Consider the following 26609-nt stretch of genomic DNA (forward strand, 5'->3'; position numbering starts at 1 on the left):
CAGTGACTCCTGCTGGCATACACAGGCACAGTTTCATCCAGCAAGAGACCAAGGGAACGTAAGTCTGAGTCAGTCTGAGGGACTGAGCTCAGTCCTGAAGTTCTGCTGAAGGAGAAGCATGGAGGTAAAGACTTGGCACATGCTCTCTGTCAGCACACATGATGCATGTATTAGTATCTTGAAAGTGGAGCATGTGTTAGTACCGTAAATATGGAGCATGTGTTACTACCGTGAAAGCGGAGCACGTATTAGCTCTGTAATAGCAAAGTATGTGTTACTACCGTGAAAGCGGAGCATGTATTAGTTCTGTGATAGCAAAGCATGTGTTACTACCGTGAAAGCGGAGCACGTATTAGTTCTGTAATAGCAAAGTATGTGTTACTACCGTGAAAGCGGAGCATGTATTAGTTCTGTAATAGCAAAGTATGTGTTACTACCGTGAAAGCGGAGCATGTATTAGCTCTGTAATAGCAAAGTATGTGTTACTACCGTGAAAGCGGAGCACGTATTAGTTCTGTAATAGCAAAGTATGTGTTACTACCGTGAAAGCGGAGCATGTATTAGTTCTGTAATAGCAAAGTATGTGTTACTACCGTGAAAGCGGAGCACGTATTAGTTCTGTAATAGCAAAGTATGTGTTACTACCGTGAAAGCGGAGCATGTATTAGTTCTGTAATAGCAAAGTATGTGTTACTACCGTGAAAGCGGAGCATGTATTAGCTCTGTAATAGCAAAGTATGTGTTACTACCGTGAAAGTGGAGCATGTATTAGTTCTGTGATAGCAAAGCATGTGTTACTACCGTGAAAGTGGAGTATGTATTAGTACTGAGAAAGTGGAGCATGTATTAGTACTGTGAAAGCGGAGCATGTATTTGTACTGTGAAAGCAGAGCATGTATTAGTACAGTGAAACCAAAGCATAGATGAAGCCAAATCATTCAACAATATCAAATTGTACCATGACTTGTAAAAGCAAAAGCATGTTGAAATATTGTATTCAGTATTTCTTTTGTGCTGTACATAGAGATATAACAGATATAACAAAAAATAACCATAATTCATTCCAGCATTGTATAAAGTCTAATATAGTTGTGTAAGTGCTCCTTAACCAAATAACCATAATGTGATGCATTGTACAATAATGTGTCAATAATTTTTAAAGTTACAATGATCAAATATTGACATTATATATAAAGTAATACTGGCATGATTTCTACGTACAGTATGTTCTCCTAAAATTTAATAGTTGCATTCCTGAAAAAAAACTCAAATTAAGCAAATTTTCGCTATAGAAACAACAGGGATTATGGGGTTGGGGCAAAATACTAAAAAACTTCATAACACACACTAAAAAGCACAAACACATACATTAACTGACTAGCTTTTTTGAACCAGGATGCTTAAATATTATCAAACTAACAAATGTTGAAGAATATCTAAACAAAACACTTGTAAGACATCGTGATCTGATTCAGTAACTGATTCGGTACCAATTCGCTGGGTGGTGTTTTCTGTATTCACCAGCAAAATCATTTTAATTAGCAGGGGCCTGTATCACAAAGCTGGATTTTTGGGTTAGCAAGATAGCTTGTCAGATTTAAGGTAGTCTGGACTAAATGCAAGTGAACGAAGATGAAGTCCATTTAAATCTTAAATCTGCCAAGTTATCCAGCCAAGCAAGAAATCTGGCTTTGTGATACAGGCCCCTGGTGTTTTTTCGCAGAGAAATTGTGCATAAACCAATGTGAACATCGCGCTATTCTGTAATTGTTCCCTATCGATTGCCTTGGAGCAAATTCAAATTTTCAAAACACTCGTTTTTGAAGTAATATTGTTACGTGTAATTAAAGTATCACATTTTACAGTCATCAGTTTGTTTGTGTGTAGCCTTGCCAGAAAACAGTAATTGTTCCAACGAAGCAGAAATTTAAATGTATTTTTTAAATGGTGTTTAAATTGTCCATCCATCCATCCATTTTCTGAAACCACTTGTCCTGTTCAGAGTCTTGAGGGGTTCGGAGCCTATCCCGGAGGCTGCAGGCATAAGGTAAGGAGCATCCCAGGATGGGCCGCCAACCCATCGCAGGACACACTCACACATCATTCACGAACACCTACGGCAATTTGGTGACTCCAAATTTCATGTTTTCTGATGGTGGGGGGAGGCTAGAGTACCTGAAGGAAACCCCACAGTGACATGGGGAGAACATGCAAACTCCACACACATGAAGACACAACGGAGACTCAATCCCTGGTTTAACTGTGCCACCCTGTGTTTTAACTGTGGTGAAACTAAATGATTGAACATTACAGCTGCTCATACCTTGTTATTAATATGTTTTTGGGGAGGGTGTTGTTTGTTTGTTTTGTTTATAACCACATTTCAAAGTATTTATAACTTAATAAATACAGCATTTAACAGCACTGTTACACTACTGGTATAGCGTGTGCTGTGCAGTGCCTCAGAGCGGTACAAGAATGCACTCTAGTGGTAAAAAGAGTAAAAGCAGGCGTGTGTTGTAGCAACTGTTAACTGAAGCTAAAATTTGAAAATAAGTTTTTCCTTTGAATCGGCAAACAAATCTGAGAAACTGTTTTATACTCTTCCGAGGTACTGTAATTAATTAGAAATATGAGCTTTTGCCAGCATAATCGTTTTTAGACATTCACAGAATTTTTTATGGATCGGATTCATAAAACAGCAGCTTGGTAAGTTTTTGTGAGTATTAATGAATTACAATGACTAAAATAGTTTTGAAGTACATTCCATCACTGTTCTTGTACATTCCTGGTCATGTGCTGATTTCATAATCGGTGCTTTTTTTGATTGAGCGAATAGCGTACTGTGTTATAGTAAGAAATTAAATGCATTATTCATGACACTCACAGCAGGCAGAAACTAATTTCCCGCCAGTGCTTCCAGACAACTAAAGGCAAATTTAAGTGGGACACACAAGACACACGTGTGAATGAAGGTGTTCCTTAGGGATCTATTTACAGGTGCCAAAATGTCTGACACCTGCTCAAGTGACTGTGATTCGAAGGCAGAGAGGTGTGGCAGCCGAAACGAGCTCACACTTAGGAAAACAGCACAAGCGGCACTGCATTCATGTTGCAAGGAGACTTTATTCTACCATGTCAGAGGGACAGTGAGGTTCCTGTCTAAATTACAGCAGACAGGAGGGTTCAGAGAGGCCAAGTCCTCCTCAGAGCATCACTCTTCATCATGTCCTTTCTGAGATGGATAGAAATAATGAAAAGGAAAATTTAAAAATGATTACCTGGATTGCAGAACAAAGGACTACTTCACATGCCGTGATTAGCTGGTTCCCAGAGTTAATGAGCTAGTATTAAGTTAAACCCCCCATGGGAAGTGCAATCTATGAAGGGGCTGGACTCATAAAATCAAGTAAAGTAGCCCAGCTGAAAATCCTGCTTTAAATTCAATATGGTATGATAAGTAGAAAATATGAATAGTTGTACAGATGTTATTTTTGTTTATCTTTTAGTAATATATTAATTTCCAGCTAGTTTCTAGTTGTTGAATGTCATAATTACCTGATAAATGGAACCTCATAAAAGGAAGCTAAACTTCCCAATACCCACCCAAGGATGCAGGTATCATTTGACAGGTATTGGTAGGAAACCCACCTTTGACACATCCCGGCTTTTGGCTCGCAGCTTGTTGACCTGAGACTCCGCGATGTCGGCTCTCTCCTCAGCCTCATCCAGCTCATGTTGAAGCTTCCGGAACTTGCCCAGATTAGTGTTGGCTTGCTCCTCCTAAACCAAACACACACAGAGGGCAATCAGTTAAAAACTGGCTTGATGACACATTTGTGTGCTGGAGTCATGTGTTTAACAAGCATTAATCTATGAAGTTTGTTACTTACAGCCTCCTCAGAAGTTCTCTTGTAGGACTTGACCTTCAGCTGCAGCTTGTCCACAAGGTCCTGCAGACGGGCCAGATTCTTACGGTCCTCTTCAGTCTGCAGACACAAAGAACAGTGTCACATTTATACAGCACAACAGCAAAACAACGTACTTCTCCATGAGTCCTTATGCAGATATAGAGATGAACACCAGGTTCAATGAGCCAGAAGGTAGGTGAGACATACCTGATAGGTGAGCTCTTTGATACGTCGCTCGTATTTACGGATTCCCTTAATGGATTCACTGCTCTTTTTCTGCTCCATTTCGACCTCATTCTCCAGCTCTCTCACCTGTTAATGTGACCAAATCATTATCCTTTCAATATTCAAAAAACCCAAAGGACTGAAGTATCAGATCTCAGTTCAGTGACCATGAACAAACTGTACAGCACTCACCCGAGCCTCCAGCTTCTGAACCTGTTTCTTGCCTCCCTTCATGGCGATCTGCTCAGCTTCATCCAAGCGGTGCTGCAGATCTTTGATGGTCTGCTCCATGTTCTTCTTCATGCGCTCTAGATGAGCGCTGGTGTCCTGCTCTTTCTTCAGCTCCTCTGCCATCATGGCAGCATCAGTGATGGCCTTCTTGGCTTTCTCCTCTGCATTCCTGCACTCCTGAACTGCTTCTTCTACTTCAGTCTGAAGCTGGGATATATCACCCTCCAGCTTCTTCTTCTGATTGAGCAGGCTGGTATTCTGTTCAAAAGAGAAGCCAAGGAGAGGCGGATGGGATTTCCCAGTTTTACATTAAGTGTCAGCAGGACCAGATGGTCACACAGATTTCCCGCCATACCTGTGAGTGCAGCAGCTGCACCCTCTCGCTGACATCCAGCAGTTCCTGCTCCGCCAGCTTGCGTCCTCTCTCGGTCTGCTCCACCAGTGACCTCAGCTCATCTAGCTCTGCCTGCAGCAGATTGTTACGTCTATCCACAATGGCAATGTTCTCCTTCAGGTCATCATTGGCACGGAGAGAGTCATCCAGCTGCAACTGGGCATCCTAAACAGCAAAGGTGTTAGAACACAGACTGTCAAACCAGGAAGGTGATTTCACTTGAAACCCTTTTACTCCTGTAGAATTGAAAATCTAATTAATTAACCAAGAGCATAATGAAATTATTCATTATAAAAGAATCCTCATACCTTAAGATGTGAATGGAGACCTTTGAGCTGCTTCTGAGCTTCTGCAGCCTGCCTGTTAGCCTGGCTGAGCTGGATCTCCATCTCATTCAGATCTCCCTCCATCTTCTTCTTCAGCCTGAGGGCTTCATTCCTGCTACGAGTCTCAGCTTCCAGAGAGCTCTGTAGAGTGTCCACCATTCTCTGCTGGTTCCTCTTGGCCTGGTCCATCTCCTCATCCTTTTCAGCTAGTTTGCGTTCGATGTCAGCTTTCACCTGGTTGAACTCCAGCTGGGCTCTCAAGATTTTGCCCTCCTCATGCTCCAGCGAAGCCTACAAAGGAATGTTTTAATAATAATTGATACTTTATTGATCCCAGTTGGGAAATTGTCTTTATGCCTCCCTCAACTTGCTCCTTGTAAAGTACGCTGTCTGTGAAGGAAAGCCACCTCTTGGAGCAACCAGTGAGCTGGGGGTTAAGGGCCTTGCTCAAGGACCCACAGACGTGCTGAGTTTGGGTTTGAACCGGTGACCTTCTGATTACAGACACACAGGCTTAGCCCACTGAGACACATACTGCCCCCAACAATGAACTTGCTTAAATATTACAGTACCATAACACAATAATAAGACTTTACAAGAATGTTTGAAACTATTAGTTCCAACTGTTAATAAAATTAACATTTCACCTCCGCTTCTTCCAAAGCAGCTTGGATCTCACTCTTCTCCTGCTCCAGCTGCTTCCTTATTTTCTCAAGTTCATGGATGCTCTTTCCTCCCTCACCAAGTTGTTCAGTCAGGTCAGAAATTTCCTCTGTTTAAAAGAAAAAGATGTTACTTTCCTAAGTCCAAGTGTTTGTGTATTTGAACAATTCTACATAGAAAATATGTGCACAAGATGCCTTACATATGTAAGGATTACCTTGAAGGTTCTTGTTCTCCCTCTTCATCGTCTCTAGATGGTCCAAGGACTCCTCATACGAGTTCTTCAGTTTGAAGAGTTCAGTGCTCAGGGATCTGGCCTCCTTCTGGGAGCTCTCCAGCTCACTCTGGGACTCCTCATATTTCTGCTTCCATTCAGCCAGAACCTGGAGGAAACAAAACAGGGGAATACTGAAAACCTGTCACATACATTTTAAAAGGTTAGGATTATCTTTGCTTTCAATCACCTTATCAAAGTTTCTTTGCTTCTTGTCAAGAGCAGCAGCAGCTGCATTGGACCTCTCCACATCCACCATGAGATCTTCAATCTCATTCTGCAGTCTGTGTTTGGTCTTCTCTAGGGAGGAGCATTTGGCGTTTACAGCTTCCACAGCCTCTTCTGCATCCTGCAGACGCTGAGCCAGTTTCTTCCTGAATGATAAATTGTAGATTTTGGTCGATCATATTTTCCATATCAACAGAATGGTGCCAACATACAGCTAATATTACATTAGGACATAAAAAGGCACAGCTGCACAGTCAACAAACAAACAAACTTTTTGTTCGTCTTATATAAGGTAGGAAATATAATGCAAACAAAAAGCTTATCTGTAAGAAGAGTGTTTGATATGGTGCCATGGTTTGGTCAGAATGAATCTGAATATGAACTAATTTAAAAACTTTGTCAAGGCGAGTGTCCGTACTTTGCATCCTCCAGCTCCTCAGTCCTCTGAATGGCGTCGGTCTCATATTTCGTTCTCCACTGAGCCACCTCAGAGTTGGCCTTGGAGAGGCTGCGCTGCAGCTCAGCTTTGGCCTCCTGTTCCTCCTCATACTGCTCCCTCAACAGGTCAGAGTCATGGCGAGCAGACTGCACCGCGTGGGCCAGAGCATTCTTAGCCTGGAACCAAGAAGATGAAGATCACTCATAATGTTCAGACTTACCATTCCCTAATTTTCGGATTAGAGTGTTTCATTAAAGCAATCACCTTGACTTCCTCCTCAAGTTGTCTTTTGAGATCCTCAATCTGCTGGGTGTAGGATTGTTTTCCTCTGCTCAGCTGAGAGACCAGGGAGTCCTTCTCTTCCAGTTGCCTGGCGAGCTCCCCTGTGGTGGTACAGTTTATGAGGATACTTTGTGTAATGTGGCCACACTGTTGGGTATTTTAAATAAATTATGTCTAACAATAGGCTCACATACCATTTTCAGTCTGGAGCTTGGCTCTTTGCATGGTGAAGTCATTGATGCCCCGCTGGGCCTCCTCATATTTGGTTCGATATTCACTCATTTGATCTTCTAATGTCCTGCACATCTTTTCCAAATTTGTCTGCAATAATATGTTCAAATTAGTATCATCAGTGGTTTAACACTCTGTATACTATACTTAGTCTTCACATAATTTTATATATGTGACGTCTTACTTTGGCTTTGACAATCTGCTCCATGTTGGAGACCACATCATCCAGCTCCAGCCTGAGCTCACTCTTCTCTTTCTCAAGCTTCTGCTTCACTCTCTGCAGATTGTCAATCTGCTCTCCCAGGTCAGCTACACTGTCAGCATGCTTCTTTCTCAGAGTGGCAGCAGTTGCCTCGTGCTGCAGTGTGGCCTCTTCGAGGTCTCGGCGCAGTTTCTGGAACTCTGCCTCCCTCTTCTTGTTCATCTCAATCTGAACTGCAGTGGCTCCACCAGCCTCCTCCAGCCTCTCACTGATCTCCTCCAGCTCCCTGGACAAGTCTGCCCTCTGCTTCTCCACCTTGGCACGAGCAGCTCTCTCAGCCTCCAGCTCTTCCTCCAGTTCCTCAATGCGGGCCTGATGAATGGTTGAAAATCATCAAGTTGCAGAATTTTTGATGACCAATTTTTCTCTAGGTCCTCAACATAAGTCTGTCACGAAATAGAAGTCTTTAGCTTTTCATTAAATTTGGCTAGTTAATAGTGCAGTATATCAAGAGTGTTCACGCTACACAAACACGTACCTGCAGCTCCTTCAGTTTCTTCTGGAGCTGAGCACCCATTGCCTGCTCATCTTCAATTTTACTATTTAATTGACTAATCTCAAAATCTTTCCTGTGACAGAAAACAAGGTTAATTAATTGTGAAATCAATTTTTTATCATTTCAAGCATTTTAAAAAATTCAAAAATTAATTTACTTCTTCAGTCTCTCCTCCAGCTGCTGCTTGTCATTCTCCAGGTCCATTACATTTTCCTGGGTTAACTTCAAGTCACCCTCCAGCTTCCTCTTGGCTCTCTCAAGGTCCATACGAACCTTCTTTTCCTGTTCCAGGGAGCCCTCAAGCTGTAGGGATTAAGATTAAAAATATGAAGCATATCTGTTTGGGATCCTATGTTTGTCTTTTCCCAATGCAGAGGAAGAAATGCATATGTACAAATGTACACATACATCATCAACTTGCTGTTCCAGTTTAGCCTTGGCTTTAGTGAGGGTGTTCACTTTGTCCTCCTCACTCTGGAGGTCATCCAGTGTTTGCTGGTGAGCTTCCTGCAGAGCCTTCTTCTCCTTGGTCAGCTTAGCAATGATTTCATCCAGAGCTGCCATTTCTTCAGTCAGGTTCTTCACCTGAAAGAATAAAGTAGAACCTCAATAGACCAACACACAAGCTATTGCTTGTAAGGTGACATAGTTAAATGAATGTGAATGCTGACCTTGTTCTCAGTAGCATGCTTCTCCTTCTCCACTTTAGCTAGAGTGAGCTCCAGATCATCAATATCCTTCTTCAACTCAGAACACTCATCCTCTAGCTTCCTCTTCTTGGCAGTCAGTTCTGAATTCATCTCCTCCTCATCCTCCAATCTTTCTGTCAGCTCCTTGACTTTGGCCTCCAGTTGGATCTTGTTCTTGATTAGCCCTTCACACCGCTCCTCAGCATCTGAGAGATTATCTTGTTCCTAAAATAACATTATTTAAGTAATTTAGCAAGTATTTAGCAATCATATTATATGACCAATGTTTCAATAAAACTAGCGAGAAACTGATTCACATAAATAGTCACATAATTATCGTGCCAGAAGAAACAAACTTCAACTGTAGCCTTTTACTGTATCATCTGTCTCAGTAGAGCTGAATATACAATTAAACTTACAGACTGGACTTGCAATTGCAGGTCATTCTTCTCTTGGAGAAGAGAGACCATCTTCTCTTCAAGCTCCTTCCTGCGAGCCTCAGATTTTGCATATGCTTCTTTCAGTTTGAGGAACTCCTCCTTCATGTTGGCCATTTCCTTCTCAGCCTCAGCAGACCTCAGCAAAGGTTTGATCTTGAAATACAGCTTCATCCAGGGCCAATTCTTTACACCCATGAAGGCTCGTACGTTCCATTGGATCACAAGCAAGGCATCCCTGGATTCATATAAATAAAGCTTTTTAAGTTTCTTAGGGCTTTGTATGAATTTAGCAGTAGACATTGTGAAGAATATTCCTAACCTGCGTTCCACTATCTTCTGGAACTCAATTCTTGACAGAAGACCTCGGGCCCTGGACTGTATTCCAGTGATGATGAGAGCTAAACGATCGTCTCTCATCTCCTCCAGTGTACCCAGTAGACCAGCCTTGAAGAACACCTGCAAAAAATGATAGAATATTGTCGAAGGTCACATGATCATATTCCCACAGTGTTTTAATTTTCTTCAACATGGAATATCCTTATTTTGATTGCAGTGAGCCCTTGTAACATTATAAGATATCGTTTTAGATTTGTAACATCCTTCAGCAAAATATGGAACTTGGACGTTATAACAGTAGGGGGATTTCCTTGGTTTGGGTTTTCATCATAATACCTTAGTGTGCCCAAATTTGTACTGGTTGTGGTCAATAGTCAAAGAGCCCAATAGTTTTTCAGCTCCCTTCCTGCTGTCAATGAACTGCCCTTCTGGAATAGCAGCAGGGTTGAGGATGCGGTATCTGCAAAGAGACGCCTTATTAAATATGATCTGTAATGTCTCAAGGGCATATGAGCCACATGCAGACAAGGTGATTGTTTTGCCTCTGTTTGAAATCCCCGTAGAGGATCCTATTTGGGAAGCCCTTTCGGCAGATCCTGATGCCTTCCAGCACACCGTTACAGCGCAGCTGGTGCATGACCAGAGGGTTCTCCATGGCTCCTGGAGTCTTGGTCTCGTTGGGGATGATGCAGCGGACAAAGTGTGGATGAGTCGATCTCAGGTTGGTCATCAGCTTATTCAAGTTCTCCTGTGTTTGGAAAACACTATGTTATTTTTCACAAAACCAAAAGAACCCACTTGGCCGTACAATCGTTTTATTGTTAGTTATATTTTGTGAAGTTCCTCACCCTGTGGAGAGCAGACACAGTCTGGAAGGAGGAGCCTTTCTTTTTTCCTCCTCCCTTGCCTCCCTTTCCACCTCCCTGCTCCGCAGCTGAAAAGTATTATGCTGAGGTTAAGTCAACACCTGAACAAAAAGATTACATATTTTTGATACCTGAAAGAACATAAAGAAAGTATAATTATTACAACATGCCTGTAAAATACATATTTAATTGAGACCTTACCTGAATCAGCGCCAGCATAATTCGCAAAAAGATTAGCTAGCAGTTTCATTGTAGACTTCTGATACAGTCCCACAACAGTCTCATTTAAAGGGTCCTTGTTCTTCACCAGCCAGTTGTTGATGTTGTAGTCTACAGTGCCAGCATAATGAACCAGGGAGAAATGGGCCTCTGGTTTCCCTTTAACAACTCTGGGCTTCTGGAAGTTGTTTGATTTTCCCAGATGGTTGTCGTACAATTTAGCTTTGAAGGTAGCATCGCTAGCCTTAGGGAACATGCACTCCTCTTCAAGGATGGACATGATGCCCATGGGCTGAAGAAAAGCAAGCAGTATCACCAAAAATTTAACACGACTGTGTTGAAGATAAACATATATAAGCATCCATATTCACGTATAATGATATACTTGTCAAATTGCTTTTCACTTACAAGTTCCAAAATAAAATTTTGATTTTTAAGATATAGGCTCTGGTCCCCCCGCAACCCCAGTGGGGATTAAGGTGGATTTTTAAGATAAAGTCTTACCCATTACTGTTACACTCCACCTTGTGACAACGTTAAATGTGAAAACCAAGTCAACCCACCTTCTCAATGAGGTCAATGCAGGCCTGCAGGTCCATACCAAAGTCAATGAACTCCCACTCAATCCCCTCTTTCTTGTATTCTTCCTGCTCCAGCACAAACATGTGGTGGTTGAAGAACTGCTGCAACTTCTCATTAGTGAAGTTGATACACATCTGCTCAAAGGTGTTGAACTGAGAAAAAAAATAGAAGAGATGGTTCTTTAATGTTCCCAAGTAAGGAAAAGGTGATAAGAGAATGAGAGTCACAGTACTGTACAAAACTCTTAGGCAGTTAAAGGAAATGTTTGACGCTATCTGGGTAGTAAATATATATTTCCCGAACAAAAACAAATGCATTTTAACATCAGAATATATGCATATGAAGAGTGACACAATAAAAACTAACAGTAATTTCTTATTTTCTCCAAGAAGTTACTGACTTGATGAACACCACTTCAGTTCCCAAACCTCTGTTAAGGGGCACGCCAGCCATTCCATGTATTTGTTAAATTTTATCACAAGTTCACTCAATTAATGAATTTAAATAGTTAATAAGTGAGTTATTGATTAGCCATACAAGGTGTGCAAGTGGTCAAATTAAAAAATACATGGGTCTATTTGATAGTTGCTGCAAATACTGGATGATTTTAGGAGGGGTTAAGCTGACACATTTTGACAGTCATAATAGCAAAGTATCTTTTTCTATGAATGCCTAAGACTTTTGCACGGTACTGTACCAATAAAAATATTACAATATGACACCAAGACTCACATCAAAGATCTCAAAGCCGGCGATGTCCAGCACACCAATGAAATATTGGCGAGGCTGCTTGGTGTCCAGGGATTGGTTGATTCTCATCACCATCCATAGGAACATCTTCTCATATACTGACTTAGACAACGCACCCATAGCATAATACACCTGTGAAGTGAGACATAGTTAGTTTTAGTGATTATAATACTACCCATCCATCTTCCGATTGCTTATCCTGGACAGGGTCGCAGAGTGACCTGGAACCTATGGCAGACAGAACAGAGCGCAACACTGGGGTACACCAGCAATGTGATGTCAGACCTATTTCCATAGAAATCTTTCCTCACCTGATCAACATTCTGGCCCTTGGTGACCCACTCATTGCCTACTTTGACCCTTGGATGACACAGACCCTTGATAAGATCAGCAGAATTGAGCCCCATCAGATAAGCAGATTTGTCAGCATCTACAACAGAATAGATAGAAGATATCTTGCAAATGAATGATCATACCTACAAGTACTTCATCTAATTATGATATAGAACAGGAGCAAAACAGGAGCTTTTTGAATAAGCTGAGATGAGACGTTTTCTATTGGCTAACATTAACATTACAGAGTGCAATTGTCTTGACTATGTTTGTGGAGCTAAGTACCCACCTTCAGTACCATCAGCTTCTGCCTGTTCCTCACGCTGCTTCTGCTTGAACTTCATGTTGCCGTAGTGCATGATGGCACCGATTAGCTTGTAAATGCTATTCTTCTCCTCCTGAGTGAAGCCCAGCACATCAAAAGCTTCCTGCAGGAAAGAAGCACAGAGGATAGGATGGAGCTTTCATGTCAACTCAGGGAGTTATTCAGCCTGGGAATTAGGAAACATTACTTCATTAATCCATGATTAATGCTTAAAGAAAAGCTAAAATATTCACTCACATCAGTGGCACAAAGTTCATCACCATCATTAATGGAGGCTACAGTGGTCTCTCCTTGGGAGATGAAAGCGTAGTCGTAGGGGTTGTTGGTAATAAGCAGCATCTCTAATTGGGAAAAAACATCAAATAATTTAATATCCGGAAACATCTGTGAGCAAAAAGAAATGGTCAGTAGTGCCACAACTGCAACACCAACCCAGCAATTCTGGCTTCCTTTGGGACAGAATTTGGTAGAAGATGTGATAGTCTCTCTCAGCTTTCAACTGGAATGTCACACGAGACTTCTCCAGAAGATCTAGAAAAGAACAAGTAATAATTCCATTGAAACTAAATTGTTGTCCTTAATGAATGTACCAAGATGCATCTTCAAAATCTTCACAAGAAGCTCCACTTACATGTCTCAATGTCAGCAGAAGCCAGCTTTCCACTGGCTGCAAAGTGAATTCTGATGAATTTACCCTAAAAAGAGTCAAATCTCATTATTTATTTTCAAATGCATATACATAAACTATGCTTTCTGTGTCGGTGTTTGCTTAAACACTCACAAATCTGGAGGAGTTGTCGTTCCTGATGGTCTTGGCATTACCAAAGGCCTCCAGGGCAGGATTGCACTGGATGATTTGATCCTCCAGGGTCCCCTGGGATATCAGCCAGTGAACAGGTACACTATGTTACTGGGGCTCCAGAACACCTCTCCAAAGAATGTTGAACCCAGCTTAATTCTTCTAGAAAGCTCACACATTATCCAAGGTTGCATGTACCTTCTTGTCAGACACGTCCCTCTTCGGACCCCCAGCTGCAATGCTGGCAAAGTACTGAATGACCCTCTTTGTGTTCACAGTCTTCCCAGCACCAGATTCTCCACTGTGGTCAAGAACCAAATGTGTTAAACCATAAAGACACAATTTAACATTAAAACACAGTAAAAAAAGAAAAAAAAAACAGGATTTCTTCCATTTTCCAATAAGTTACTGATATCTTGTTGAGTGGCTAGACGAACACTACTTCAATTTCCAGCCTCTCCTTAGGGGCACCTCAGCCATTCCATGTATTCATGAAATTTCACCACCAGCATAATCAATTAATTGACTTAATTAGTTATTTTGTCATGCACTGATCATTTCGATCCTCCTGTGTGCCACGCCCCTTCATTTACCTTATGTGGAATCCCCATGTTATCAGTTGTTTCTAGTTATGTTAATCGCTGTTGTGTGTTTAAGTGAGTTTCTGTGAGTGATTCCCCAGTCCGGTCATTCACGTCATAGAAGTTGTTCCGTCCTGTTGTTCCGTGCTTCTGACTGTGTCCTACCTGAATAAACTCTGTGTTCACCCATCACCCAGAAACGTGACATGTATAAGTCAATGAGGTATTAATCAGCCAATAAAAGTGGGGTAGCGGTTGAGTCAAAAGTACATGGGTGTATTGGACAGTTGCTGTAAATACTGGGGTGATTTTAGAAGAGGTTTTGAAATGGCTAAGCTGACCCACTTCAACAGACGTAATAGAGCTTTGCACCGATGAGGTAATTAAAAAAAAAATTTTTGACTGCCTAAGTCTTTTGCACAGTACTGTATGTGCCAGTTTTGAGTTTTTTGACATCACTCACGTGATAAGAATGGACTGGTTTTCTCTGTCTGCAAGAGAGAAGAGAGCAAAGCATTTGTTTTTATGGTTTCTTCTGCCTATTCCAAATGTAGATTGGCACTGTGGTGAAATTATTTGGCTGCACAGTGAATTTGAAAAAGTGGTATTTACCTGTCAGCATGTACTGGTAGGCATTATCAGAGATGGAGAAGATGTGTGGAGGAGCTTCACTTCTCTTCTTGCCTCTATAAGCAATGACCACTTCCTGATTGTAGACTGGCAGCCACTTGTAGGGGTTGACAGTGACACAGAACAGCCCAGAGTAGGTCTGCAAGATGGAGAAAGCAGTCTGTCTCAGGGCTGTCATTGTTTATGTTGGTAGTACTTTTAAGGATATAATGATGAATCTGCTGGCCTGGCTCTGTGTGTGTGGAGTTGCGTGCTTTCTCCGGATACTCCAATTCCTCCCCCCCCCCCCAGCCCATAAACATGCTGAGGTTAACTGGAGTTGCCAGATTGTCCATAGGTGTGCATGTGTGAATGCTGTGTGTGTGCACAGCTTCTGGGATAGGCTGTTTTCGATGCAAAGTGGGTATAGAAAATGGATTGATGGATGGATGGATGGATCTGTATACTCACGTAGATCATCCAGGCTGCGTAACGCTCTTTGAGGTTAAACAGCACAGCGGGTTCATGAAGGAAGGTAAACATTGCCATGTCTTCGATTTTATCGAACTTTGGCGGGTTCTGGGGGTGGACATCTGCTTCTTTCACAACAACGGTCTGTGAGCAAGCAGCAATAGTAATCAAATGTATAAGTCATTGTAAAAATAGAAAACATCACACTCTTTTCACTGTTTTACTTTGTAAACATCTAACTCAACCCGCTTAGTTACACCATTTCCAAAAAAGTTGGGATGCTGCATAAAATTTAAATAAAAACAGAATGCAATGACTTGCAAATCATATAAACGCATATCTCATTTAAAATAAAACAAAGACAACTTAGCAAATGTTGAAACTCAGAAATTGTATTGTTTTATGACAAATATATGGTCAATTTCAATTTAATGCCAGCAACACGCTTCAGAAAAGTTGGGAGACGGGCAACAAAAGACTGGAAAAGTTGCACTGACGATAAACGATCCACTTAACGATCTGCGATTGTGTTAAACGAGCCGTTCACATCTCGCCCATCCTCTCTCAGCTACACTGCTTACCAGCTCTTGTATCAAATTCAAAATATTGCTTCTCGCTTATAATTCTCTGTATGACCTTGCTCCTTAAATTCTGGCGGGGGGGGGGGGGAGCCAGGAGCAGGATTGAGAACCACTGTGTGACGCTAAAACACCTGGTTGAATATCTCACAACTAATTAGGTTAATTGGCAACAGAGTCTCTGTACACTGAAGATGGGAATAGATTCACCACTCTGTGAAAGACTGCGTGGGCAAATGGGGCAATAATTTAAGAATAATGTTCTTCAACGTGATATTTCAAATGATTTGGGAATTTCATCATCTATGGTACATAATATCATTAAAAGATTAAGAGAATCCGGAGAAATCTCTGTACGTAAGGGACAAGGCCGAAAACCAAGATTGGATAGCCGTGATCTTCAGGTCCTCAGGTCCACTGCATTACAAACAGACATGCTTCTATAGTGGAAGACACTGCATGGGCTCAGGAACACTTCCCGAAAACCACTGTCTTTGAACACAGTTTGTCGCTGCACCCACAAATGCAGGATGAAACTCTACCATGCAAAGAAGAAACCATATCTAACCATGATCCTGAAACATCACTGACTTCTCTGGGCCCGAGCTTGTTTAAGATGGTGCCCATGGTTTGGGTAGCAGGCACATCTGAGCAGGCGCCATAAATGCTCAACGATATATACAGGTTTTTGTAGCAACATATGCTACATTCCAGACAACGTCTCTTTCAGAGAAGACGATGTACATGTCAGCAAGACAATGCCAAACCACATTCTGTGCGTATTACAACAGCATGGCTCCATGGTAGAAGAGTCTCGGTGCTCTGGCCTGTCTGCAGTCCAGATCTGTCACCCACTGAAAACATTCGTCGCATCATAAAACAAAAAAAAATGACAAAGGAGACCCTGAACTGTTGAGCAGTTGAAATCGTATATCAGGCAAGAATGGGACAACTTTTCACTTTCAAAATTCCAGCAACTGGTCTCCTCAGTTCCCAAACCTTTACAGAGTTTTGTTAAAAGAAGAGGTGATGCAACACAGTGGTAAACATGCTCCTGTCCCAACTTTTTTGAAATGTGTTGCTGGCATCAGATTCAAATTGAGCCTAAATATACATAAAACAATAATATTTCTCCATGTCTTTGTTCTATTTTCATTAAATATGAGTTTATATGATTTGTAAATTATTGCATTCAGTTTTTATTTACATTTTACACAGTGTCCCAATGTTTTTGGAAAGAGGGCTGTATGTGAGAGCACTGTATAATTAGATTTTGCCCACAAAAGCATCTTAGTATTCAGAAAAATGCTTCTAAAAGAAAGAACACAAAGCCACCGATGAAGACAAACACGAGAACAGAGGTGGACATTTTAGATCCAGAAAGTAAAGATTTTGTTTCAACCAGACAGTTGCATATAAAGAGCTACAGTAACAGTACTCAACTGCTTGGTTGAAACAAAATCTTGTCGTGTGTTTTTACTTTCTGGACCTGAAACATCCACTTCTGAATGAGAGTTACAGGTTTGGTCATGAACAAAACTTTTGAGTTTGATTTTCTTGTACAAGACCACTGTTCAGAATGTAGCCATTGCCTGTTATATATCACTATGCATTTTGGAAGTTTGGATCTTTCTTCGCAATACCCTGATCTGTTTTTTCAGATATTATGCTCCCTTACCTTCCCTTTCTCAGTTTCACAAGTGACTTTGTCACCATCCCTGCTGATGATGGACCCCTTGACGTACTCTTCCTCAGTGTCCGGCACGAAACACTCCTTCTTCATGTCAAATATGCGAGTCTGTGCCTCCAGACGTTCCCTGTCTGATTTCCGCAGGTAGGAGGCAGCGGGCCCAAACTCTGCCATTTGTGCATCTCCCATTGTTTTTAGCCTTTCAGTCATGGTAAAAAGGTTGACGCATGTTTATGTTAACACTAGAATACAGCACTCCAAATTTAACATGAATTATTTTAGATATGAATCAGTGTGAGCACAGCACTGAGCTTAATACCCTTCAATTAGAAAGACTTAATTTATTAATTATGCAGAATCATTGATCACTGCCAGACTCTTATGGACTAATGGTTAAAAGGCTGAGGCATGTTATTTTATATGGTTATGTGGTCTGTTTATATGAGATGTGAGGTTCTCAGTGCCTCTGCCATGCTTAATGGCAGACTGACAGTCTGTCAGTCTGAGAGTCTTCAGTATTTCCTCAAATTAAGCTGTCATATCAGATATTTGCACACAGCTGCAAATCAACATAGCTGCTGAAACACCACATAAATCATCAAAACCTTTTTAAAGAGATGTTACATTAGTGTTTCTTATTTTAAAGCATTTCTTGGTTTATTTGATGTGTATTATTTATTCGATCTATATTGTTATACATTGTTATTTATAAGTTACATGATGACCTATGCTGATGTGACACACACTTTTTTCTAACATTTGAATGAATGTAAATGCATTAATAAAGTTATTATTTGAATTTTCCGTATGCCCTTACCTTGCTGTGAACTCTTGAAGAGAAGTTCACTGTATTTGTCGGCCCTGTAAAGAGACAAAGAAGGAACACGTTAAGGTCTTCAGGACGATGTGGACGGGTGCCTTCGGAAATGTCTCACTGTGGATGAGGAGATGAGACAGACTCCCTAAGCCCAGCATGTGGTGTGTGCATGTCTGCCTTCGAAGGACTGTGGTGCACGTCCTGTAGTTGTGTAGCCTTGTCCCTCCTTACCTCCAGATTACGCAGTGACCTGGATGCGGCCAGGGCCTCTTCTCCCTTAATAAAGGAAGGCAGACTACCAAATATGGAGGCACCTCCAAATTTGGGTGCATTGTTGTTTCTCAGTTTGGTCTCAATGCCCGAGGGTGGGGTGAATGAGCAACTGGCACAGGGAGGGCGGGTAGCGGGCAGAGGTGGAGAGAAGCTGCGTGCTGAAGGGATCTGGGAGGAGAGTCCAGCACCTGCCAAGGCTTGGCCTGCTCCATATTAGGAATTCTTTGTGCTTAAGTGGCGTCAGGCAGCCATTGTTCACTGGAATAGAAAACATCCAATATAGTAACGAGCACAGAAGGCACCATCACTGTTTTCAAACAAAATAAAGGTGAAAATGCCAGAGGACGTAGCCATTAAGCAGACTCTTCTGGGGCAGGTCGGAATGAGGTGAGTATCATGCATCATCATGCATTACTGGATGATTCCTTCATGAATATCTCACGGGCCGTTTCTCTCCTCACTTCTCTAAAACAAGGAGGAACATCATTCTTTGAAAGTGAAAAGTTGTCCCATTTTTGCCTGCTATACGATTTCAACTGCTCAACAGTTCAGGGTCTCCTTTGTCACATTTTTCGCTTTAATTTGACATTTGCAGCATCCCACAGTCAATCAGCTGCTGCCAAGGAGAGTCTTATTGGGAGGAACGAATTTTGGGGTGCAGAGGGTGGTCACCATTGTCACCATTTGTACACTGGAAATGTAGGACATATTCAGCTGTCTAAGGCATGTCCTGCTGAAGGCCATGTTATGATCAGATATGTCGTAAAGCATTATGTTAGCATATGATTAATAAACAAGCTACTGCATTATATTACTGCCCTTTACCCCAAATATGTTTAGCCAGACGGATTCAGGGAAAAAAATACCACGAAACATGACAAGTGGAAAATCCCACACATGCTTGAAAGAATAATGCTCAGGAGGGCTTTGTCTGTCTGTAAATGCTGCCCATAGGTTTGCTCCGCTGTGTCCTTGAGGACAAAGATAACCCTGTGAAATTCCTGTGGGGGGGGGGGGCTTGGCTTGCTGGAGGAGGACGACGCGCTGTGACAGACCACCCATCATCGTCATCTGTGTGTGGCCAGCTGCACCGGCAGGTGACCCCACCAGCCCAAAGGTTTCATGCTACATAAATAAAACCCCAGTGACAGATATTTAGCCGGTCACCGCGGCATCGCACAATGGACGCGAGAGGCGGGGGTCACAATCCAGGGCTACTAACTCAAATGGCTGTAGACAGCTTGAAGCATCCTTGCCACACAAGAAAGGCGGCTGAATGACCTGTTTAACAATCCATCTTTTGGTCAACGGTGTGTTCTTAAGGGTGTTGATGTCTGGACCATTGTATACAAAATCTAGAGAAGTATTCAACAGGGATGTTAAGGTACACCAATAATGCACCCCAGAATGTATGAAGGTATATTTGCAGATCTTCCAGTAAAAACATACCACTGAAATTATAATGCATTTAATTAAAATACAACAGTTTAATGATCCTATGTGAGAAGGATTAATATTCCTCAAATAATATTTCTAGAATTTTTTTATTGTATACAATGCTGTATATCACTCATAAAAAGTATACAGTATTTTTTACTGAAGGGTGTGTGTATTTTCCTCTGCTGCAATGAGAAAATAAATGTTAGAACAATTTACACTAAATGTACTTGCTTCACTTGAAATCCCCCATCAAGCTATTTGGACATATCTTTTAAAGCTTATGTGTTTTGTATATGTTAAATATTATAAAAAGTAATTAATTGTAGCTATACAATTAAAAGTTACACAATTAAAAATTGTATATTATCTTCTTCTTTTATATTATCTTCTACTATAATGCCTGTTTTGCATGCAAATTTCTTCCAACATTACTAATATATTAGGTAACAAAAAGTTTTTGTTTTGCATTTTCTTAACTTAATAAAAAAAAACACATTTAAATTCCTGTTTCAGTAAAGCCAAGCACTGACTGCAAAAGGAAAAGTTTGATTGCTGAAGACAGCCACCTTCCAACTTAAGGCCAGCAAATTTTTATCAAGATAAAGTGCCATATTTATCTATTTATTATCGATAACATTGTGCTGTCATTTTTTCAAGTTCCAGTCTTTTTGTGTTATGAAGTTTTTGAGTGTTTTGCCTCAATCCTATTTTTCCCATAATCTCTGGTTTCTACAAGCTTTTTGCCGTATACGGCTATCACGTAATAGGAGAACATACTGTATTTTGCATGTGTGTATATACACATACACACACTGGATTGTGACACCCTGTAAACACAGCAGCCGTTGAAGCTGCTGTCTTACGGATTTAAGTGTGAAAACGCAGCCGGATTCCTCACAGCGACGGAGCAGCGACAAAACACCGCACGTCAAGTGTCTGTGGTGAGCGCTGACGGGGTCGCCACTGCTGAGTGGCTCTAGCACCATGGTGACAAATGTTTTGCACGGCTGAGAGATGCCGAGATGTTGTTAAAGGGCTGCTTCAGATGATGACGAGTGACGGCAAAGACGGGACACGAACCTGCCGGATTCTCCTGTGAGGATGGCATTTAGCCAGTTGGTTCTCTCATAACTGCTTCCCGAACGCTGTGAGCGAAGTGTTCAGCGGCCACGTGGCCGCAGTTGCAGGTCATGGCCTGCGAGCTGCGCTTTGCGCTCCATGCAATTCACTAATTCTTTTATTAGCCCAGTCTGACACACACCATGCTGTGCCTCTTTCACACGGTTACGTAGCCCATTCCCAGCTGCTCTGACCCCGTACTGATCAAACAGCCAGAGACCTCCCCCCCCAACACGGCCCTCATCTGTAACCTGAGTTCCCTGTTGTTTTAATCCAAATCTCTTTTTTTTATCACATGTCCAAATGCACTCCCCCCCATTCTTTGGTATTGAATGTCTCTCTCTTCTGTTAGACATATAGAGCCTCTGTTCATATTTATAGAACCAAAAAGGCTTTATTTAGGAAAATGTCATTTCAGCACCGATTATTCAGAACCTTTTGTTGTGACATTTACAAAATGAAGTCACATGCACAGCCACCGTGTTGGCATTGTATCGGGCAGTGAGAGGTCTGTGCAGCTAGCAGAGAAATGATCTGTTCCTACTTTCACTCTTTAGAAGCCTATGTATGGTTTTAGGTTGACATTATATCGGCCGCTGAGGAATCTGGCCACATGCAATTAAAAGAAGTGATATAATATATCCCTGTTTACAATTCCTCCACATAGTTTACCCATTGACTGCTTTCACAGAGATAACCATGATCAATTAGGGCAGAGGAGGAAGATGGCAAAAGCAACCCATCGACATGACAAAACTCTCACCCCGAGGGAAGTCAAACTGAATTTAGAAGCCTCTCTCCTCCCAGGGGCTTCTGCTGGTACCCGCAGGGACGGTCCCATCCCAAGGGTTCAAGGTGACTGGCTCTGATGTTTGGGACCCAGCCCTGAAGCACTACTGACAAAGCAGCGCTGAGGGGACTCACTGATACCAAGCAGGTACAGTCCTGTCTGTAGTTCATCGGACACTACAGGAGAGACCCAACAGCACCAAGGATCTGGAGACAAACTACTTGGAGCCCAATCGTAAATGCATCAATCAGTAACAGAACAGGGCTGAAGAAGAAGAAGGTGCACCATCATCTAAGGAGGCTGGTTCCGGGGCAATTATACCAGGAAGCGGAGCTGCGATCGCCTCTCCCACTCTGCCTCCGGGAACAGGGTAAGCGACAAGCTGACTGGCAGTTAATGATTTCTGGCAGGAAGTCCAGGAAGACTTAGCCAATGATTTAATGCAGCTACAGCTGTAAATGCAGCTAAGTGGCATAGTTGTGAGATAGAATCCTATAATAGTGCATTTTTCAGAACCACCCAGTATGAAGCACTGACTGCAGCTTAGTTAATCAAAGCTGAAGAATGAGATCTTCTGTCGTTGGTAACCATGGTGAGCTTTGACCTTTTTTTAACTGGCAGTACATAGAGAGTACCATAGTAAAGTACAGCAGAAAATGAGAATGTTCACAGGCCAAAGGATAACGTTTCCCTGTCCCTGATTCTGTCATTCTTAAATTCCGTGTGCAGTATTTTGTATGTAATACGAGTACTGCTGTACGTTTGTGAAGCTGAGTTAGGAATCGTAAGGGAGGGTTTTTATGTAATAAGGTGGAGTGACACAGTCACACAGCATCCCTGCTCTGTGGGTGGGAAGGCAGAGACGTAGGATTAAGCTGCTTCACCTTACAGCTCATAAACAACCATGACTTTCTGCCTTTAAGGCTGAAAAATGCAGCTTCCAGTCACAGCTGGAATCGAACCCTGAACCCTGAACTAATATGTTATGTATAACAATAGATTCCCGTTTGTCGTTATCAGATGACAGTCTGGTGACTCAGTGCCTTACCTTTGGCACCTGTCAGCTCCTGTCTGGAATGCTCTCAATGTAAATGACCTTGACTCTGCCTCCATTCTCATTTTAGGTCTCTAATCCTCTCCAAAGCCCCCCAACCCACCGCTGCCCCCAAACAGGCAATACTGCTGAAAGACGACGAACCACATGGTATCTCCGGATGGCCTCCACCTTGCCAACACCCCAACAAGACATTTTAATGTTGCTTTACTGTATCGGTCTTGTTTTTGCATGTCAGAGAGCCATTCAGTTAGGACTAATTACCCACTGCTTTGCAGTGTGTGAGCTTGTGTGGGTACACTAATCTTTCAGCACACACTGCAGGCACGGCACCCAGCTGGTCATTAATACACATTAATACACCAGGATCGCATACATTTTCTCTGGCCAAATCCACTTAGAAACAAGTGTGTTTAACTGGGGTGTAAGACCTGCAAATGATTTAAGTTGACATTTGCCAAAAACAGTTATAAACGAAAACAGGTTAGGGTTAGGGTTAGGGTTAGGGTTAGGGTTAGGGTTATGCCGTTAATGAGTTCACAAAGTGAAATTACTTTATATTGTCACCAGGGGCATCATTAAGCCTATTTTAGAGGGGTTAGCTCCCCCCCCCAAATAAATGTACACTAATTATTTTAAATAATGTGTGCCATTTCCATCACATCCCCCTAATAAAGGCACAGCCACCCCTTTCATAAATCTCTAATGACACATTTTTTTTTATCTTACATATCTGTGCAACTTCATTCTCAAAAATTTATACTGAAAAGCAATTATGGGCATATGAATATGTAATTACCATACTTACTGTATTACTATAAAGCTCCTAGCAAAACAGACTGAGACCTGGATAGGAGATAGAGGATCATAATAATCTAGCATGTTCTTGTCCTTCATTTAAGATTAACTAAACACTAAGAAGAATAACACACAGCTGCATACTTTACAGTAATTTACCTTATTGATTGTCTTCCCACGGAACATAAAAAGCAGCATATGTTCATAATGTCAGTATATTTAGACCCCAATCATAAAAAAATCAGGATCTGAAGGCTGCTTCGCAGCAGCTTTTTGAACGCTTGGTGCCATTTTGCCACTGGGTGGTGCCATTGAGATTGGCTCAATGGGTCATGGGTTAGAATCTCACCTCTGCTCTGTGCATGCAGCTTGCATGTTCTCAGCATGTTTCCTGTGAGGGACGGCAGGAGTGCAGCCTGTGTCAGGCACAGAGACACACAGCTCTGCATGTGGAACCACACGTGTGGAGCCCACGTCACACTTTAAACACAAACAGGCAAAAACAGTCTGGTTTTTAAAACTGTGCAACTCTAGCATGTTTTAATTAATAACTGTTTATTTATATCTAAGGACCAAATAAACTTCATACAGAAAAACCTTTAAAACACTTTATGTCTTTTGGCTGAATGTTTTCCAAATGCAATTTATTTTTAACCTTGTATAAATCACAGCTGCAGGTTGACTGCATTTACATTCATTTAAATTTTAAAGCCCTTTACTGACCTTGACGACTTCCTCCAATATGATGAGTATTACTCTCTTCTTCTCTTCTTCTTCTCTTCTCTGTCCCACTTCCCTCTTCATCCTTCCTCGCACCAGTGATGGAGTGGAGAGGGAGAGGGTGATGGAAGTTGGGATAAAGCAGGGGGGTGGGGCAGGGCAGGGTGGGGCAGGATGTTGAGCGATTTTGTAAATGTTAGTAATGACATTAACGCTTTGACACCAACAGAGGACCTGAAGGGAAGCAGAGAGGCAGAACAGACCGGAAGCCACAAAAGCACGTACAGCCACTGACATAACAACTAACACACTGACATAAACACTGGCTCGGTACATAAGAGAAGGAAGCAGCATCACATGCACATAGACAGGAAGCCACAAAGGCACAGACAGGCACTGTGAACAAGCAAGGAAACTCTAATAATTGACATGACAACTGACACACTGACATAAACACTGGCTGCATGCATAACAAAATGACACTGCATCACATTAATACACAATGACACTGCATCACATTAATACACAATGACACTGCATCACATTAATACAGACAGGGAAACACAGAAGCTGAGACTGACAATTCTAAACACTGCTCATACCAGAAGGACTAGCGTTCAATGTGGCAGAGTTGTTGCCTATCCGAGGTCAGATATATACCAGCGGATCTGAGCCCAGATCAGCGTGGGGAACCACTGCAGTGCTTTTTTACAGAAGCATCCCGCCCCTCTTGGGCAAGCCGTCAGCACTGGAGTCCAGGAAAAACAGCCCTCACCTACCGCAGAACCAATGTGTCACCGTTTCTCTTCCAGCCCCCCAGCCCCAAAAAGCACCATGTGGGATAACTTCCAGGAATGAGGAATATCTCCGCAGAGGCCTCCCACATTCCCGACCTCCATAGCCGCACTACAGGGATGGTGCGTGTTCCCCATACCCAGGCTCTGTGGATGATGCTTCTCCTGTTTCCCCACTCCGGGGATGGTGCATGTTCCCCGTCCCATGTCCCCACACTCCGGGGATGGTGCATGTTCCCCGTCCCCTGTCCCCACACTCCGGGGATGGTGCATGTTCCCCGTCCCCTGTCCCCACACTCTGAGGATAGTACACTTCCTGCGTCCCCGTACTCTAGGGATAGTGCCTGTCCCCAGTCCCCACACTTCAGAGAGGGTGCATAAACTTCATACAGAAAAGCCTTTGAAACACTTTATGTCTTTTGGCTGAATATCAGAGCTAGATAAGATTTTAACAACTCTGAGCTATTAGTTAAGTTCTCCCCAAACGAGCTTGATGGGCCGAATGGCCTCCTCTCGTTTGTAAATTTCTTATGTTCTTATGTTCTTATGTCCCCCCGTCCCTACACTCTGGGGATGGTGCATGGGTGTGTGTTCCTTTCCATTTGACCACCTCCTCTCCATCTCTCTCTGTCTACTTCACTGCCGTCACTTATTTCCTTCACCCATCTTATCTGTCCTTCCATGTTCTGGAAACAAACACCCATTGTTAATGTTATTTTATGTGCAGCCACTATCAGGCCCTAAACTTCACACTGATATTTACCTACTTAATGATATACCTGGTTAACAATATTTACACCATTAATGATATTACGGTATCCTCCATAACGATTTTACCTCCTTACCCTCAACAATATTGGCCTCTTTAACAATATTTACCCCATTAACAATGCGCCGGCTCTCCGTACAGCCGCACCTCCTCGTACCTTAACAGACCCAAGCCTCAGTCACACTTTGGCCAAATGACCTTTCAGCAGGTTCACCAGCCAAATCATGTAAAGTGTAATAGAGGTTTACATATTATTTACTGAACTGTTGGTTTTGTTTTCTGATCAAAGTACAGACGCTCCTCTACTTACGAATGAGTTACGCTCCGAACGGCCATTCATAACTTGAAATGTTCGTAAGTCGTTATACACCATCATTTTAAGGGTATATGCAAGTACAAAGAACTAGGATGCTTGGAGTATGCACGCTACGCTGCTGCGCGGCGGGAGTAGCGGCCAGAAGTCATACTAGGCGGGATTGGCACACAGAAAAAAAAAATTAATGTTGCAGACAGGAAACGGGAACCCAAAGAACACAATTTTTACTTACAGTCCTCTTCATTCGTATGTCTGAAAGTTTGTAAGTTGAAAGTTTGTAAATAGAGCAGCGTCTGTATAACAAGCATTGTTCTAATGTTACTGTGCCAATTCAATAAAAATGTATATACCTATATTATAATTCATCTTTTTGAGAATAATTGTGGATTATCACTCTCTCTGCTGCATGTATATCCACCCCTATGTCCATGAAAGGTGCCACTATCACACTGTGTAATATTTGCTGAAAACCTGAACTTTCTCCACATC

The 26609-nt window shown here is 42.1% G+C and overlaps 1 protein-coding gene and 2 long non-coding RNA genes across 3 annotated transcripts; 2 read left to right on the forward strand and 1 right to left on the reverse strand.

Annotated features, from left to right (window-relative positions):
- LOC111840836 (uncharacterized) lies at positions 1-18029 on the forward strand. Its single transcript, XR_002837521.2, has 4 exons — positions 1-124; positions 2003-2047; positions 9991-10148; positions 17233-18029. It is a non-coding gene; the product is annotated as an uncharacterized lncRNA (long non-coding RNA).
- LOC111840835 (myosin-7-like) lies at positions 3107-17455 on the reverse strand. Its single transcript, XM_023806131.2, has 37 exons — positions 17219-17455; positions 14963-15106; positions 14495-14651; positions 14346-14373; positions 13500-13602; positions 13284-13376; positions 13134-13197; positions 12935-13033; positions 12740-12843; positions 12467-12605; positions 12156-12274; positions 11827-11976; positions 11076-11246; positions 10495-10804; positions 10276-10361; positions 9970-10175; positions 9764-9887; positions 9411-9547; positions 9071-9326; positions 8634-8876; positions 8371-8547; positions 8120-8265; positions 7945-8035; positions 7389-7778; positions 7168-7294; positions 6956-7074; positions 6671-6867; positions 6215-6398; positions 5968-6133; positions 5735-5859; positions 5070-5378; positions 4723-4926; positions 4329-4625; positions 4119-4223; positions 3894-3989; positions 3652-3783; positions 3107-3235 (listed from the first exon to the last, which is right to left on the reverse strand). The coding sequence occupies exons 1-37, from the start codon at positions 17438-17440 to the stop codon at positions 3215-3217; spliced, it is 5841 nt and encodes a 1946-aa protein (XP_023661899.2). The 5' UTR covers positions 17441-17455; the 3' UTR covers positions 3107-3214.
- A 3113-nt stretch (positions 18030-21142) lies between the features above and the next one.
- LOC111840840 (uncharacterized) lies at positions 21143-26442 on the forward strand. Its single transcript, XR_002837524.2, has 3 exons — positions 21143-22039; positions 22794-22873; positions 25054-26442. It is a non-coding gene; the product is annotated as an uncharacterized lncRNA (long non-coding RNA).
- The last annotated feature ends 167 nt before the right edge of the window (positions 26443-26609 follow it).

The sequence above is a fragment of the Paramormyrops kingsleyae genome, chromosome 1 (genome assembly GCF_048594095.1).
Source record: "Paramormyrops kingsleyae isolate MSU_618 chromosome 1, PKINGS_0.4, whole genome shotgun sequence".
Taxonomy (NCBI): Eukaryota; Metazoa; Chordata; class Actinopteri; order Osteoglossiformes; family Mormyridae; genus Paramormyrops; species Paramormyrops kingsleyae.

Bases quoted from the DNA above. Each gene is read 5' to 3' on its own strand.
- LOC111840835 (XM_023806131.2), bottom strand. From the start codon at position 17,440: ATGACTGAAAGGCTAAAAACAATGGGAGATGCACAAATGGCAGAGTTT. The intron at 10,362-10,494 runs GTAAGGTCTCAA...AATACTTTTCAG, and splicing joins TTATGCTGGCGCTGATTCAG to CTGCGGAGCAGGGAGGTGGA. The intron at 8,877-9,070 runs GTAAGTTTAATT...ATGTTATTTTAG, and splicing joins TGCAATTGCAAGTCCAGTCT to GAACAAGATAATCTCTCAGA.